Source organism: Hippichthys cyanospilos, chromosome 11, assembly GCF_059441005.1.
Source record: "Hippichthys cyanospilos isolate Australia breed blue-spotted pipefish chromosome 11, RoL_Hcya_1.0, whole genome shotgun sequence".
In the NCBI taxonomy this organism is placed as follows: domain Eukaryota; kingdom Metazoa; phylum Chordata; class Actinopteri; order Syngnathiformes; family Syngnathidae; genus Hippichthys; species Hippichthys cyanospilos.
Window position 1 is genome coordinate 12,052,933 of NC_142379.1, and position 17,719 is coordinate 12,070,651.

Genomic DNA, 17,719 nt, shown 5'->3' on the forward strand with positions numbered 1-17,719 from the left:
CTTGTGGCCGCAACGCTACAACAGTCGCATTTGTGTGTTATTTGTGGACCTCACTCATCGCTTTGTTTGGCCATCTAAGAACATGGTGATGTTTGTAAATGGGATGCATTTATAGCTCTTTGTCTATTGGACCAGTGTGGATCACGAGGTCCGCAGCGCCCAGCAATTGCTCGGCGTTTGTTCAATGTATAGCCTGAAAAAAAAACAATGCATGTGTCCCCCATTATCACCTAAAAAGTGTGTAGCTGATGTTTGGCCGGTGAATATTTGCGCTGAGGACGTTTGACGTTTGGCACCGTCACTGTAGCTCGTAGTGAAAGGTCTCTACCTGTTGTGGTATAGAACTGTATTTAACTTTAGCAGGTAACGTTTGTACAGGTAATGTAGTTCTTTGTTTCCATTCTTTGTTTTCATTCGCGAGTGGAATATCAGAGATAAGCTAATTGAAATTTGTTTATAGGGGGTGCCTCCGCCATGCCTCCCTTCAGTACAGGCATGCGGAGGCATCACAGCATGCGCTTCCTCTTTCGGGAGGTAGAAGGTGATACTTTATGGATGTTCAGGCTCGATTTTTCTCGTAAATTAATTCAACAAACGCTAAGATTCAAGCCAGAGGACTTAAATTGTATAATTGCACTTCCACAGAAGAAAGGGTTTGATGTAAGTATTTGCAGCGCAATAATTTTCAGAGAATTCTGGACAAAATATGAAAATGCTAAAAGCCAGTTTTCTATGTTTGTAGTTGAAAAGCTTACAGACAATGCGGCTAAAATTGTGATTGTTAGAATGTTTAACGAAACTGTAAATTCAGATGATATCTGCTTTTGGCTTAGTCGCTACTGCACGGTTAAAGGCCAAGCTGTCAAGGTGAGGGATGAGGATGGCATCTGGAATTGTGCATGGAGGGTCACCATCCAACAATGGCAGGACCCCCAAGGTTTCCAAGGCCTGAAACACCTCCCGTCAATGATAGTTTTGGGAGAAAACCGAGGCTACATCTACTATCAAGGACAGCCCAAGCTCTGCCGCAAGTGTGGTGAGTATGTGCACCTAGTAGAAGCGTGCGACAAAGTAATTTGTGGGAAGTGTAGAATAATTGGGCATACTTTTGAGGAATGCACCAATGGCAGAAAGTGCAATCTCTGTGGAGAAACAAACCACCTCTACAGGAATTGTCCAAAATCCTTTGCCAACAAAGTAAAAGCCGGAAAGGAAAAGCCAAAAGAAAATGATGAGAACAAACAAATTGGAAATTTGAATTTCCCTCCAAGGCCAACTATTGGAGGAGAGGAGGCAGGGGAGGAGGAACAGGGGGCGGGACAAACTATGGGAGAGATTGGGGAGGGGCACGCCCCGAGGAAGCAGGGTGGGGAGGAGCGCACGCTGGAGGGACAGGGGGAGGAACAGGGAGAGGATCAAGCCCCGGACCAACCGTCGGGGGATTCGGAGGAAGGGGAAATATTTGAAAAATTGAGCACAAGTGACTCGGAGGAAATCGGCCCACAGGAGGTCGACGATTCAAATTTAGAAATTCCATGTGCTCAAAAAAAGCGCCCCGCACCACAATGCTCCTCCGAGTCCCCGTCGGCCTCAGAGAAGAGGGGGAGGCCTGGAAGTTCTGAAAGCGAGGACTCCAGAGTCTTCCCCTCAAGCTCGCCCAATGAACTCTCTTTTTTGAATATTGTGTTACAATCGACACCTAAAAGCCGCAATACAATGAACTTAAGAATGCGCCAAAGGGAAACACCGCCCTGGGACCAACTCTTTGCTTCTGCCCCGGGCGTCCAGGTGAAGGAGGAACTACAGTCAGAAGAAATAGCATAGCAGCAGTTTCTGCCCCCCCCAAACAGGTTGTTATTTTACTGTTAAAGACTTTCTTATCGTGCTTTAATCTTTTAAACTTCTTTATTAAATCATGCCTGCAAGACTCACCGTGAAATCCCAAATTCAAGCTCAGCGTGTCTTATCCTTTTTAGAAACCATCAACTCAGATGTGTGTTAATTAAAAAATGTGGCTTGCCCTTTTTAAACAACTACCGACAGTGGGAGGACATGTGGGCACAACCATCATTATGGAGCGGGTCAAATGAAAATAAAAATGATGGGGTGGCCATCTTGATAAAGAATCCCCATATGGTTTTAAAAGGCAGCACAGTCTTAAAGGATGGACGAGCAATCCTAGCTCAGCTAAGCTTCGCGGGACAAGATTTTAACCTCTTAAATATTTATGGATTTAATGATAAACACGACAGGTATGACTTACTGGAAGAATTACAGCCACACATGCTAAACCGAATACCACTAATTATGGGGGGGGGGGGGGGGATTTTAACTGCGTTTTAACCAGAAAAGATAGGAAAGGGGCAGGAGAGGAATTTAAAGTTGACAAAACATCCGTCTTATATAACGATATGTGTCGCGTTTTTAAGATAGATTATGTTTTTAGAACATTACATCCAAGGGAGGACGGGTTTACAGTGGGGCAAATAAGTAGTTAGTCAACCACTAATGTCACAGTCACTGTAGCTTGTAGCCTCGGGAATGAAGTCATCTCCACCGACAGATTGTGGCTATCGCTTCTCGGCCTTTTGGCTAAGATCAAATGCAGTATCTGTTCTTATCAGAAGATAGCGTTTGGTGTAAGTTTTTGCAGTGCATTAATCCTCAGAGATTTTTGGACAAAATAGGAAAATGTTAAAAGCCAATTTTCAATGTATGCAGTTGAAAAGCTCACAAACAACGCTGCAAAAACTCTCATCATTAGAATGTTTAACGAAATGATAAATTAAGACGATATCTGCTTTTGGCTTAGTCACTATTGCACGGTTAAAGGCCAAGCTGTCAAGGTCAGGGATGAAGACGGCATTTGGAACTGTGCATGGAGAGTCCCCATCCAGCAATGGCAGGACCCCCAAGGTTTCCAAGGCCTGAAACACCTCCCGTCAATGATAGTCTTGGAAGAAAACCGAGGCTACATCTACTATCAAGGTCAGCCCAAGCTCTGCCGCAAGTGCATAGTTTTTTTGCTGTCAAAGACCTCTTTGTTGTGTTTTAATCTTTTAAATCATATCTACAAAACTCACTCAACCATAAGTGTTAGAAGCGTGAAATCCCAAATTCAAGCTCAGCGTGTCTTATCCTTTTTAGAAACCATCAACTCAGATGTGTTTTGAATTAAAAAATGTGGCTTGCCCTTTTTAAAAAACTACCGACAGTGGGAGGACATGTGGGCACAACCATCATTATCGAGCGGGTCAAATGAAAATAAAAACGAAGGGGTGGCCACATTTGCTGGATAAGATGTCAACCTTTTAAATATTTACGGACTGCAAAAACCAACCGTAGCAACTGGCACCGTGGACTGCAAACATTTTTGTAAACTTATAGGTAAGCAAATGGCTGCAGTTTTAAATTACTTGATCGACCCTGATCAAACTTGTGCCATCGCGGGGAGGAAGATCGCGGACAGCCTAATACTGTTATAAGACACGATCTGTTACGCGAGAGACAGAAACATGCGGCTAGTAGTGCTAAATTTAGATTTTGCAAAAGCCTTTGATCGGATCTCGCACCAGTACCTTTTTAAATTGCTGCAAATATGGGGGTTTCCAGGCAGGTTTGTGGCATGGGTGGGACTGCTGTACAGGGACATAGCCAGCAAATTTGTAGTTAATGGGAACTTAACAAAAGCAGTTCAAATTAACTGCAGAGTCCGTCAGGGCTGTCCCTTATCTGCCCTCCTCCACGTTCTGTGCATAGTACTGTTGGCATAGATTTTGAGATGGGACCAAACGATCAAGGGGGTGAGTATACCCGGGGGTGAGGGACTCGCAACCAAGAACATTAACAAAAATAATAATAAAAACAAAAGCTTGTGTTTGTTGTGCAGGAGCAGGAAGCAGTTGTGTCCAGTGCCTGGGCTTGCATTCAGTGAGCCCACAACAGCTTGGCCAAATGTGAACCACACTGTCCCCTCAAACAGATTCCGGGACTTTTAATGGATGGTAGCCCACTAGGTTCTCCCAGTCAGGTCCGTTATGTGCTCCCGAGGAATGTCAGCCCATCCGTCTTGCCCCCTTGGCGTCCAGGAGTCGGTGAGCTGATGTAAACCTGTGGGCGACAGCTGGCCACCCACAATCACCAGAAGGGATTTGACATCTTCTTCGATGACGCAGTGCATCTCTGTGAGTTTTGAACTCAGGTGTTCTTGGGAGAAGAACGTTGAAAAAAAGGGTGCCCCCTTGTTTGACCTCTGAGTCTCCCTCAACTTCTGAGTAGAGGGGAAGGCCTGGATGTTAAGACAGTGAAGAAGAGGAATCCAGAGTTCATCATGTGGGCGGCATGTCTCGGTGGTAGAGTGGTCGTCTCCCAGCTGAGAGTGTGGGTTCGATCCCCCGACCATCAAGACCATGTCGAAGTGTCCTTGAGTAAGACATTGAACCCCTCGTTACTCCTGATGCCGCGTCATCAGTTGGTACATGACTAGTTAGTGTCAAGCGCTTTGAGTAACCAAGGTAGAAAAGCGCTACATAAGTAAAAGTCCACTTACCAAGAAAGTCCATCACAGTTGCATGCAGCAGGCCAAGGACATGGCCACAGACAGGAGGAGGAAACCAGCGTGTCCTTGGACAATTACGCCGTAGTCTTCTTTGAGAGATTGGGATGAAGTCCCACTTAGTAAGGAAACTCCCTGTTTGTTCCTGCACAACAGATGTGAAAGTGTTCGTTAATAAATTTTACAAAGATTTTACACTGATCCATATTGGATTATGTGCAGTGTGATCATTAATCACAGAGAAAAACAAAACAAAACATCTTTAAAAAAATAAATCTGTTCTTATCAGTTTAATATCTGCTATGTCTCCTACCTGACGACCATATTACATTGATTTTTGTAACTGGGAGATGGAACAGGGGCTCGCTCTGTTCCACGCATCAACCTGTTATTGCAGTACCTCCAGAAACAATGCACCACCCTCAGTTTGAATTTGAGATTGTTGATGTTACTCTCACCATGTGATTATGTTATTGACTTAGTTAAGCTCTCCAAATATTTTTTCCGATCTAGTGTCGCTTTTGTAGTGATTGTGAGTTACTCCCCGTGAACCACTGAAACTTTCAGATAACTGTGCCAGCACATGTACCAAGTACATAAAGAGAATTAAAGCGTTGATATTTTTCATTGATTTTACTTTTTAAACTTAAAAAAAACTCGCTGGAGTGAAGCAGTTTTGTTTTTGCAGTGGATCATCAAAACGACACTGAGCGGGGACTCTATCGCGTTTTGCATAACTTTTTATGGTTCATGTTGAAATATGCTCTCTCATTGCGCTGTTTGTTTTGAGCACAAGTGTCAAGCTTCAACACTTCCTGTTTTCAAGGTTACTCACCCCAGAACAACTGATTTAAAGGGATAGGGTGTAAGTTTGTGACCGTTTCTCATCACAGATAGCAGGAGGTGGTGCAGGTGTGGCATTTACCATTGTCCGTAGCTATAACAAACATGGCCGCCTCCGGAGAAGTGCCACCGCTCATGTAATATCATTTACTAGACATTTGTTTATATTTCAAACATACTTTTGGTCATTAAGAACACATTCATTTGCACGTTTTTGAAATTTGCAATCATTAAATGTCTTCCTTTCTAATTGAAAAACGGTCAAAACCTTACACACGGTGCCTTTAAATGATTAGCTTATTAACAAGCTCTGCAGGAGCTCACCCTAATCATTTGAACCAGGTGTGCTGAGTGGGATGACTGACACATGAGGAATTATTTGTTAGACTTCAGTTTGCACATCTTTTTCCTGCATTGTTAGAACTATATCACTGTCGTAAATTATCATTTACATGAGGATACTAGGTTAAGTAGCACTTTGCCTAATTTTGCATGTTGCCTAATTTTATAACAGCACGAGCAGAAGAGCGCGTGGCGCAGAGTATGATGCGAGCATAATGCTGCTGTTGTGATGTCGGACTGGTGGTGTGACAAAAGAATAAATACAAAATAAGACATTAACTCACTGATTGTGCCGTCTTGTCTTGCCTGGGGTGTGATGGTCGGCGGAAGAAGGCAGGCGCAGATGCCGGATGGGCCACGCTAGACTGCTTGCCATGGACGTACCGACACGTGAATTCTGACTCGGACTACACGTTTTCACACATCCCGCGTACTGCAGAGAGACTTCCGGGTTGTAGCTGAAGTAGCTCTGAGTAGCGCGCTTTGAGGTCACATGGCAACGGACTAAACCATTGTCACAAAATCAGCACACTTTATTAATTTGATTTGTGTCGAAACTAATAACGGCAGAGCTAACACAGCAAATACGTACGCATACGTAGTAAATATGATTTTATACATGTCAACTTACATTTAGTATGCTATTATTATACATCCTAAAGATTGTTAGATCCCCTAATGGTTTGCTCAGGGGGGGAGCTCAAGGGTATTTAAAGAGTGATGGATCAATCTGAAGCAATTGTGATGAACAGTTGAGAATCATCACATTGCTTCATGTAACTGCATCAATATGTGATACAGTAGTTGTCGAAACGGGTTAATGGTTTTGACTGTATTCAGTGTGGTGACATATCCTGAATCGAACTAATTCGCATTTACATTTGACATTTAGGGAAAACGCCATGAAGAAGTAAGACACTACTGTGTGATATTTACCCCCCCAAAAATAAAAGAATATTGTAATGGTAGTTATATACCGTGCTTATTACACTGGGACGAGTATTTGGGTCCTTTACTTTTTTTTAATTAAAAAAGAAAACCATTTGTGCAGCATTTGATTCCTCTTTTTACTGATGACCTCTCCAGTTTTGGAGAAGACTCTTTCACATGAAGGAGAACGAGAAGGACGACAAGTTCATGCTCCCTCCTCAATGTTATCTGTGCTCGACTAGTTTGAACTGAAGAATCCAGCAACAGGACGACGGGCCGAGTTGAGAAAAAACGATCACGCTGTAACCTATATCCATTTCTGTGCCGCTTTTTCCACAAACACAGTCCCAAGTTAACTCACATGGACCATTTTTCTTCTTTTGGCAGTAAGTCAAATTCTCATTCGAGTCATTAACTGATTTGTGGTCGTTAAGGTGTACAACAACCCAATTAGCATTGTTATGCTAACATTATCGTTTGGCGATATATAACAGAAATTATCTGATTTGGCGAAGCTAAGGTGAAGCTAAGTTCAGTGGAAAATGTATCGCCAAAATCCAACGTTGTTTACCTAATGTACTGTACAACTGATAGTTCTTCGAACTTATCTGGCGGAGTTCAAGTGCCAGTTCGACAATGATAGCACAGCTTAGCTAGTTGCTCGAAAGGGGCATTTAAAGTCATTACCGCAAAACAATCTATTCTGTTCCCTTTTAGCATGATTGCATAGGCGTAAATAAAATAGGAAATATGTAAAATATTTTCAAATCAATTCGTTTTAGTATCTCATGCTATTCGTAAAGACAACACGTTAATACGTTAAACTATGTTGTTTACTTAAAGCATTGAGAAGAAAGCAGCTGAATTAATGCAACAATTTTAGTGTCTTAAGACTGTATCTTAAGACTAATTCTCAATGTTATATTTACAATCAATTTAATATTAAACCCAAATATTTGACTCATACAAAATGTTAAAACTGCGAATGTGTAAAAACACGTTTACATATGATTTAGTGAAACAACAAAAATATCATTGATTTACAATTTTTTGTTAGAAAATGGCAAAACAAAAATACTAATGTTTCCTGATATTATTTATGGCAAATGTAATTATGATGTATTAACTAGGTAATTGTACAGCTCTCGTTACAAAAAATGCACCACTGAAAAACAGTTTTATATATATATATATATATATATATATATATATATATATATATATATATATATATATATATATATATATATATATAAAATATTTGAATAAAATGAACATTTGTTTATTCTATAAACTACTAACAAGGGAACCCCCAAACTGTAAATACAAATAATCATACATAAAGCATTTATTTACAGAGGGAAAAAAACAGAGCAAAGAGTACTTTTTTTCTGACTCTGGATTTTCATGTATTTACCCATTTTGAACTTAATTAAGTTTTTTTTTTTGCCAATTTTATGTTCAATGTTGCCCTCAGATGACCCCTTTGATAAGCCGCCATGCAGAGGCTGCTCATCTTACCTCACCGAGCCTTACATCAAGTGTGCAGAATGTGGGCCTTCACCTTTTCTACTCTGCCTCCAGGTGACAATATGGCCACTCTAGATTAAAAACTTGGTTTGTCTGTTGTCGTATAACCCCTCACACGATCTCTTTCCATTTTTCCAGTGTTTCACTAGGGGCTTTGAATACAAGAAACATCAGAGTGATCACAAGTATGAAATCATGGTAAACAACAAAAAATAAATATGCTAGAGCTTTTCACTAGCATTAATGACAGTGTTTTTGTAGTGTGTGAAGAACAATAAGTCAGACACGGTCGTTTTTCAGTATTGTATATGAGAGAGAAAAAAATCAGTAGTTTTAATGAGATAATTTTCTAACTTTTTTTTAACTCTAACTGTAAGTAGAACCGAATAATGCTTATGAGCGCACTTTAGTGTACGTACAGGCCTGTGTGAAAGTGTTGAATTATTATGTGAGTGTTAAAAAAAGTCTTTATAGCTCAAAAGAGAGTAAACACCCAAAATAATCCACAAAGTCACTTTATATATTATTTTATTTTGTTCATCCAGACATCAGACTTTCCTGTTCTGGAGCCTGGCTGGACGGCGCAGGAGGAGATGGCTCTGCTTGAGGCTGTGATGGATTGTGGCTTTGGAAACTGGTCAGTAAAGTAGTCCTAATTATTGTTTGACAATGGTTAGGAAAGTTTGCCTCTACATGTTTTAATAGTCACTATGGATTAGAAGAAGCAAGGTCCAAGCTTAATTTATGGATTGTCAGCCAAATACTTCCTGTTGAGATCGTTAATTTGGCCTGTCAAGTTCAAAGAAATTGTTAGGAGAATAATTGTATTAATATCCGTTGGATAGTTGAACCATCAGTGTTTTAAAATAGTACCTGTTAACACTCAAAAAAAGCCTTATTTTGTTCGTTTAATTATCAGTTGTAAGAGTCATTTCAATAAATAGTTAAATACACAGGACTTGAATAACACCGCTGTAATGCTTCTCTAAATTTTCTATTTAAATACTGCATACCACTTTTTTTTTTTTCTTTTATGAGGTGGATAATCAAAACATTCCATCCATCTGCTCCCGGTCCGGCCCTTTTTTCAAATTTTAGAGCTTTTTGTAACCATCGAGTCAACAAATTTGACCGTCCCTGCCTCCAGTATTAACTCTTGATGCACGTGGTGGGATCATGTCAATAGGTCGTTTGGATTCATGATGTTTGTCGCAGTGGTCGGTTGCTTTTGTCAAACATTAGAATATATCAATTACCAGACGAGTTTAATATGTACGCGTTGACTAGAAAAAAAGAAGTGTTAACATAAGGATCAATTGTTATTACAGTATATTTTATGCCAAATTTATGCCTGCAGCTCCACAGTATGGGTTTGTGTGTTTGATTGGATGTAGTGTGTGCTATACACCACTAGATGTCAGCAGGGTTGACTCTGATAAACGTACAGTATTTCTTAAACGCAGGGGTGACAAAAGTCAAATGTTCAGGGGAGCCAAATGAAAAAAATATCTATCGTACAAGCCGAGAGCGGACTGATCAATTGGGTTTTTTTTAAAGAAAAAAGTGAAAAAGACTGCACATAGTCTAGTCCACCTAATTGAACCTTCGGAAAACCTAACAAATATTTTACTATATGATTTTATAGGAAGAATAAAGCAATATTATCTTATGGCTCGCTCTGCCAGTAATTGTTAATTTTCAAAAGGCACAAAAGACAAACTTTCTTTATATAAACATCCCTATAACACGCATATTAAATTAATATTGTTCAAGGCACCATCAGTATATTTTCTCAGGGAAATGGCAAAAGTGGGAAATGTAGTATTAGTGTGTGTAAAACATTTGCGTGCCTGCAAACATGATAAACATTTACAACATTAAGAAACACATGAAAATCCTCTATATATTTGTGATTTGAAAATATATATCCTAATCATTTGAATGAGGTGTGTTTGAGAGAGAGAGAGAGAGAGAAAGAGAGAGAGAGAGAGAGAGAGGTTTTGAAAACATGCAGGATACCGGCCCTCAAGGACAGGAGTTTGACACATGGTATATAGAAACAGGTTTTGTGTTTTGGTCCATCAAACAGAAGTTCACCTCCATGCCAGTAGTGGGAGTAGTTAGTTCAAGTGTCAGTTGTCGAACATGAAACAGGAAGTAGTAGGTTAAGGAGGGCTGAATATTTTTCACTAGTCTTTTATGCAATTTTAATCAAATGGCTTTTCGCCACAATATTACGTCAGTCCCATTTGTGTATTATTAGTGGAAATCACACATTATTTTATTTGGTCATCTAAGAACATTGTGATGTTTGTGAATAGGATACTTTGACTGCTCTTTTCCTATTGGGCCAAATAGGATCACATGATCCACAGTACCCAGCAATTTCTCGTCCTTTGTTTCACTTATAAGCTGGAAAACAATGCACTTGTCCTCACTATGTCTGTTGTTGTTACGACAGTACTTGGTGTTTGTCACTGTCACTGTAGCTCATAGTGTCGGGAATTAAGTCATCCCTTCCGACACTTTGTGGTTATTGCTTCTTGGCCTCTGGGCTTATGTGAGACTGTAACTACTGCTGGCCCATCACATTTGTTTTTTTCCTTTGAATGATTATTTATTTTCTTGCATTCGCCAGGCAAGACGTGGCCTACCAGATGCGCAGCAAAAGCAAAGAAGAGTGCGAGAGTCACTACATGAAGAACTTCATCAACAATCCTCTTTTCTCCTCCACGCTGCTCAGCCTGCGCAAGACCAAAGATGCTCGCTTCGCAGACGGCGCCATTCCTTTTAAACGTCAGTAAAGATTACATCCATCAATGTGTTCTTTTTTTATGCCACACTATAAGACTTTTTCTAAATTTTATCATATAAACAGGGTGTTTTACAGTGGTAGAAAATGAGGGACTGCTACTGAGTAGACGTGAAAACAATGAAAAACACTAAAGGGTTTCACCGCCAATGTGTAATTTTATATTTACTTCAGAAAAAAAAATCTAAAAGAATCCGGGTGAATCCATTAGTGAGGAAAATGAATCATGTGGGATGCAACTTTAAGCTGATCTTGTGATGTGTTCAAAGACTTTAATGTGTGTGTGAGTCAGTATTATCCTAATTTTTCATCCAACAGCTAGTGATGACCCGCCGCGGCCCACGTTTGACTCGGTCTTGTCCAGGGACATGGCGGGATACATGCCGGCCAGAGCTGACTTCATGGAGGTGAGGAATTTGATTGGACCAAGGAAGAGACTTGATTTTGCTCACTGCATGACTCTAAATGAAGTCCAGCTGACAGAATGACTCACTCTCAGCAATGACTCATCCCAACATTTACCATTCACTCTGACATTGTTGTCAAATACATGTGCCGTGAATCCAGATGACTAATCTGCCGAATGTTCTGCTCATAAATATTTATATATATATATATATATATATATATATATATATATATATATATATAGAGAGAGAGAGAGAGAGAGAGAGAGAGAGAGAGAGAGAGAGAGAGAGAGAGAGAGAGAGAGAGAGAGAGAGAGATGTGTGTGTGTTTGTGTGTGTGTATATATATATATATATATATATATATATATATATATATATATATATATATATTGTGTGTGTGTGTGTATATAGTGTGTGAGTATATTTCTATCTCTCTGGCAACGCAGGAGTTTGACAACTACGCCGAATGGGATCTGAAAGACATTGACTTTGTGGACGATGACTCAGACATATTGCGGGGTGAGTAACGCCTGCCATTGACAGAGGTTTAAACACATATGGTGTTGTCACATGATCGGATAATTTTACTGTTTCAGCACTCAAGATGGCCGTAGTAGATATCTACCATTCAAGATTAAAGGAGAGACAACGCAGGAAGAAGTAGGTTGGCAGTAGTCTGTGATGATGCCAATTTGTCACTAGATGGCATTGTTGTCCTCTCAGGGGTTTATTTTTTCAATTTTCATGCATCATTAACAGAAGTAAAAACAAAATTGGAGAGATTACAGTTCCCCCCATATTAGTAAACTGCCCCAAAAATAGCATACATACTAAAAGTTGTGTGTATATTGGTCCACAATAACAAAAAAAAAATAAGACTAAGAGAGAAATTCAGATGGTAAAATAATTTATCTTCAGGTGAACGCACTGTAGACAAATTGAATGACCCGTTTGACATAGCCACTTTCAGATTTTCTCACTTTTTACACATTTTCTACTTCCTACTTCAGTGCTTACTGTTTATATTTCTGACATATACATACAGTTTGAGCATGAGGCACCAAAACGTGCCCAGCTTCTAACATGATGGCATGTCCTTCATTTATATTCAGTGACAAATTTTGACTTTACCACGAAGTTGCTACCTTCTACTTAAAGTCTGTGCTGATCTTAAAGCAACGCAATGAAATGATTTGTTGATAATTTCAGTGCTTTTGAAACTTGAATTTCAGGGAAAAGCTGTGTCAAGGCTACACTTGACAGTTCTTGTTTAAATTTAAATTACATAAACATTATATTGCAAAATAATGTTTGGAATATAAATGTCCATGGCAATGACTGCATTTCTTTTAAACCAAAATAATAATTTAATCTACAGGATTTTGAGTGAACCCTGCCTAGTATTCTGAATTATTTTACTTTCTTGCACTCTAGCAATAAGCGAAAAGTAGAAAAAAATCGAGTCATTTCAAATATGTGTTCTATTGCTTTTACCAGTACATGAAAATGCTAAAATGAGACACATTCCATCCTTTTGTATTTCAGGATTATTCGTGATCACGGACTCATCAACATGCGCAAATTCCAGAGTGAGTTGCCCTGTGACACGTGCATGCACGCATGGTTGCCATGGCTACAAGCTAACAGCTGCGACGTAAACGCACAATGTCACACGACGCTCGTAAAGCGCGACGCGTGTCTGTCCACGCCACTTGTTGCTGCAATTGGCCGTCGGGGGTTGAAGTTGCGCGCTTATGATTTATTCATGTCAGCACCCCCATCACTCCTTATCTCTCGCAGCCCTCTGGAGACAAAAGACAAGTCGCGCTAGCCATCGAGCTGCCGAACAGTTGTCATGGAGACTGTCAGAGATTGTGTGCACGCTCAGGTGTGTGTGTTGACTTGATACCGGAGCCTGAGAAGCACACACACTCACACACACACCTCCTCTCTAACGCCCCCTCAGCAGCTTTCATCTCGTGTGTTCTCCAGTTTTGAGAGAAACAACAAGTGCCAAGGTGGCCAATGCGCCACATAGCAAGGTGCTGATGGATTTGATGTTTCCATATGCAATAGCAAATGTAAACACATATGGAAGCTGATATCTTTTGTCTTTTTTTAATTACCATTGTGTAAGTCATTTGAAACAGAGGGGGAGGAAAAATAAAACTGAGAAAATGTTATTGCACAGGTGTGCACCTTATAACTGAGGATGTGGATTAACAAGTCACATTGAAATGCATGTTAAACGCAGGTCATTGCACACCTGATACCATTCAAAATGCAAATTAACCTCTGATGTTTGACTAGGTTTTTCTTGACATTTTATTTTTAGCGCCACTGTATTCACCAGGCTCACCCGTAACTCATGTTGCTAAAATGCTGGGAAATTTCAAGATGTTTACCAAATCAAACTTTCAAATTGCGCTTAAAGATAGCTGTGGGAAGTATATTTCTGCAAATTCCTGACTATTACTACTAACTAACTACTAGCTACAACTACTTTTACATGTACAGTTTTTAACTATTTTTGGCAGTACAATTAATACTTTTGAAAACACATTTTGCCACTTGTGGTCAATTGAAAATGACATCAGGTGCTCGGGTAATGAACGTCACATGACCAAGAGGTCACGTCAGCAAGTGATTGGTTGGTATCCGGGCCTCAACGCGTGATGTAATTTTCGTTCGACTGCAAGCACAACAAAAGTGTTTTAAATGTGTTAATTGCGGGCAGCTTGGTTGTGCAGTTGGTAGCAGGTCCGCCTCACAGTTAAGGGACTTGAGTTTGAATCCAACTGGCTCGGGACTTCCTGTGTGGAGTTTCCATGCTCTCCCCGAGCCCGCTTGGGTTCTCTCCGGGCACTCCAGCTTCCTCCAACACTCCAAAAACATGCATGGCAGGTGTATTGGACACTCTAAATTGTCTTTAGGTTTGATTTGGTGCGTGAATGGTTGTTTGTCTCTGTGTGCCCTGTGATTGGCTGGCAACCAGTCCAGGGTGTCCCCTGCCTACTTGCCTGCTGGAATAGGCACCAGGAAGTCTGTGACCCTTGTGAGGATAAGCAATTATAGGAACTGGATAGATGGATGGTATTCATTGCATATGAAAAATACTTTATTTATCAAATGAAAGTATTAACAAAATATTATCCTTTACTGCTGTAAATGGCTAAATAAGTGGACCTTTAAGATGAATATCAAGGATGTGGACTAAATGCGCAAACAGCTTTAGCCATGTACTACAGTACAGATTGCATAAAATTTCCTGAAAAATTCTGAGATAATTTTAAAGACAGACCTTTATGCCCCTATTTAGCAATTCCCACTTTCTTGTTCCAAGCTGGTGGCTGATACTGGTATCGACTACCGATATCTTGAAATTAGCCTGGTAACGGTGCGATGCCAATATCTGTAGTTGCCTATCCCTACTTATTAGTAATGATTTTACATAATTGCTTTCCTTACAACTTCATATTACTTTTGGCGCAAAACAGCCACTGTGAGCTGCGATTTACGGCAGATGAGTTTAAAGGCGTTGGCTTCTTGGCTGATTCTCATTGCCTACGATCCTGAAGAGTGTGTGTTCTCGCTTTCCCCTCTCACAGTGCTGGAGCACTGCTACCCCAAGGAGGTTCAGGATCTCTACGACATCATGAGACGATTCGCGCGAGTCACGGGACCTGTTGAACACGACAAATTTATCGAGAGTCACGCATGTCAGTATTTGACACTACATTGCCGTCGTATGTTTTAAGATATGCAAAACAAACACGACATGACCCAGTGGCGAATCTTTACGTTTAAGTGAATGCTTTTTTTTCCTCTCTCAGTGGAGTTTGAGCTTCGGCGGGAGATCCGTAGGCTGCAGGAGTACCGCAAGGCCGGGATCAAGTCTTTCTGCAGTAAGTCCCAGCCCCAACGCAGCACAGCCCACTTGTAGCAGCTAGCATTTAGCAAGCGGTGTTTTTTTTTTGTTTTTTCTTGCACCGGCCAGGCGCTAAAGTGTACGAACGGGCCAAGCAGATGCGCGAGGATGAGCGTCGCAAGCGGACCATGCTATGTGACGTGCTGCAGTACATCCAGGACGGAAGAGCCTGCCAGCAGTGGCTCAGCAAGCAAGCTGCCATGTAAGACACACACAAACAGTGTGTGTAGGGGTGTGTTTTTGTTTTTCTGAACTTATGTGTGGCAGTCCGCGTGATGGTTCAAACTAGGTGTAGCTTTTGTTTGTGTCCGTTTTGCATGTGTGTGTGTGTCTTTGTGCGAGTGTATTATTTTTAGCCTTCAGAACAAGGTTTGTTTCTTTTCCCAGTCTTTTGCATTTGATCCAGTCCACCCCGTGCCTGTGCACATTTATTAATAGTGTGGCTTTTAATCTCCTGTTTGCAGAGATGCTGGCATCACGCCGCCTGTCACCACAATCACAACATCAGGTAGCTGTTCTTTCCACTTGTTGATGTCTCCTGTGTCAGTTGTCACGCAAAAACAGTGAGGAGCGGTCGCGTGGATTATGAGTCACGTGCGCTGAGTTTGACCAAGTGTGTTGTGAAGGGCCTCATTGTGTGTGTGTGTGTGTTTATCTCCATAGCAACAGGTAGAAGGAGCGCGCCTCCCCTCAATCTGACCGGACTGCCTGGCACAGAGAAGCTCAACGAGCGAGAGAAAGAGGTACACAGGTCTTTGTCAAAAAAGCGTTTTCAAGCCAGGGTTGGGAGTTAGAGCGTCAAACCGGGCTTAGGATTGCATACAATGGCTGGAGCTTCAGATGAGGTTCTTCCACTCCGTGGCCACCGTATCTTAGGAGAAATTTGTTTTAGACAATCACTTTACTGAGTACTTTAAATAAGACACAGGTAAGCTGTTGGCGTGGAGGGAGAAGGAAAAGTGAGCAAAGTGAGAATGGGAGGAGGTCGAGGAAGAAAATTTGGAGGTGAAGAAGAAAGAGGGAGATGAGGAAAGGAGAATAAAAATAGAATTAGGATGACGTAAGAGCAGGGATGGGGTGACCATTTCAAATTTTGAGAATATGTATTATTACTGTGTCAGTCACTACCCCCCACCTCAGCACATGCTCAAATGTTGTTTTGCACTGATTCGTTTAGTGTGACTGATGATTTTGACATGTTGTTTTGCGTATAGCTATGCCAGGTGGTGCGCCTGGTGCCCGGCGCGTATCTGGAGTACAAGCAGGCCCTGCTGAACGAGTGTCGGCGACAGGGCGGCCTGCGTCTGGCGCAGGCGCGAGCGCTCATCAAGATCGATGTCAACAAGACGCGCAAGATCTATGACTTCCTCATCAAGGAAGGATGCATCACCAAGGCCTAGTATTCCTTTTCTACCTTCGCCACAAGTGGCCACCGAAACATACGCGTACGAAAGGACTTGAACGCGGACTCACTTCCTTCTGATCGGACAGCAAAACCTCCCAAACCACAACGGTGGACCCTCGGGTTGAAAATGGCTGAAAATATCTGGGAAGTTTAGAGAACATTTCCCCAACGGTAAATTTTCAGGCCAAACTGAGGTAGGGAATTTTGTGGAAAAAATTGAATTGTAAACATTCCATTGGATGGGAATTTGTGGAAACGCGTAAAAAATAAAGCTGCACTTTACAAAATTGAAGGTTGACTATCAATTTGGGTTGAAAAATCTCCAGTAAGTTTCCGTAAAATCAAAAACAGAGGCCCTGGAGGACCGACTTTGAACTCCTCTTGCCCTAGTGTGTTTGTGCTTCGTTATTGACCATATTTTACTGTCACCATAACAACCATCTTGTCGGTGTGTGTGTGTGGGGGGAGGGATACCTCTTATTTGCAATAACTTATATATATATATATATATATATATATATATATATATATATATATAGTGTGAAATACATTTTTTAATTATCCGTCCATTTTTCTAACCGCTCGTACTAATGTTCTTTATGCGTCACTTTTTAAAAAGCAATGATTCTCGGTCAAGGTTTGTGTGTGGCGGAGATAAAACGTGTTCGCTTGCAAAAGCAGTGCGACTTGGATACGATTGAGTATGCTTACTGTTACGTCCCGTCACGTGACTTTTGTCTGGCGCATCAAGGTCAATTACGGTAATACCAGATCAGCAGGTGCTAGTTGTCATGACGACGGCCTCTTATCATCACTCGGAATGTGACAGACTAACTGGTGACATTTTGCTTGCAGTGCTGCGCCGCTCCTAGTCTCTCACACGCAGATTATTTGAAGCAATTCAAAGTTAATGTTGATGATATAGTTAGCTTCTTTTTACATCTGTGATCATTTTGTTGATTTG

At 41.0% G+C, this 17,719-nt stretch overlaps 1 protein-coding gene, 1 long non-coding RNA gene, 1 other non-coding gene and 1 pseudogene across 3 annotated transcripts; 3 read left to right on the forward strand and 1 right to left on the reverse strand.

Annotated features, from left to right (window-relative positions):
* Nucleotides 1-603: 603 nt before the first annotated feature.
* LOC148415959 (uncharacterized) lies at nt 604-6,164 on the reverse strand. The gene is made up of 3 exons (XR_015867112.1): nt 6,025-6,164; nt 4,550-4,700; nt 604-4,422 (listed from the first exon to the last, which is right to left on the reverse strand). It is a non-coding gene; the product is annotated as an uncharacterized LOC148415959 (long non-coding RNA).
* On the forward strand, nt 2,573-2,755 carry LOC148415960 (U2 spliceosomal RNA). The gene has a single exon (XR_015867341.1). It is a non-coding gene; the product is annotated as a U2 spliceosomal RNA (small nuclear RNA).
* Nucleotides 4,812-4,977, forward strand: LOC148415961 (U2 spliceosomal RNA; annotated as a pseudogene).
* A 743-nt stretch (nt 6,165-6,907) lies between the features above and the next one.
* Nucleotides 6,908-17,047, forward strand: tada2a (transcriptional adaptor 2A). Its single transcript, XM_088428467.1, has 15 exons — nt 6,908-7,056; nt 8,148-8,254; nt 8,339-8,398; nt 8,746-8,837; nt 10,839-10,996; nt 11,331-11,419; nt 11,869-11,941; nt 12,019-12,082; nt 12,968-13,011; nt 15,031-15,141; nt 15,256-15,327; nt 15,420-15,552; nt 15,815-15,858; nt 16,014-16,093; nt 16,565-17,047. The coding sequence occupies exons 1-15, from the start codon at nt 7,032-7,034 to the stop codon at nt 16,748-16,750; spliced, it is 1,338 nt and encodes a 445-aa protein (XP_088284593.1). The 5' UTR covers nt 6,908-7,031; the 3' UTR covers nt 16,751-17,047.
* Nucleotides 17,048-17,719: the final 672 nt, after the last annotated feature.

What these genes read in the sequence shown, in the direction of transcription:
- tada2a (XM_088428467.1), top strand. Translation starts at nt 7,032, where the DNA reads ATGGACCATTTTTCTTCTTTTGGCA. An exon ending in CGGCGCCATTCCTTTTAAAC is followed by an intron (nt 10,997 to 11,330) that starts GTCAGTAAAGAT and finishes TTCATCCAACAG; the next exon opens with CTAGTGATGACCCGCCGCGG. An exon ending in CGGGATCAAGTCTTTCTGCA is followed by an intron (nt 15,328 to 15,419) that starts GTAAGTCCCAGC and finishes TGCACCGGCCAG; the next exon opens with GCGCTAAAGTGTACGAACGG.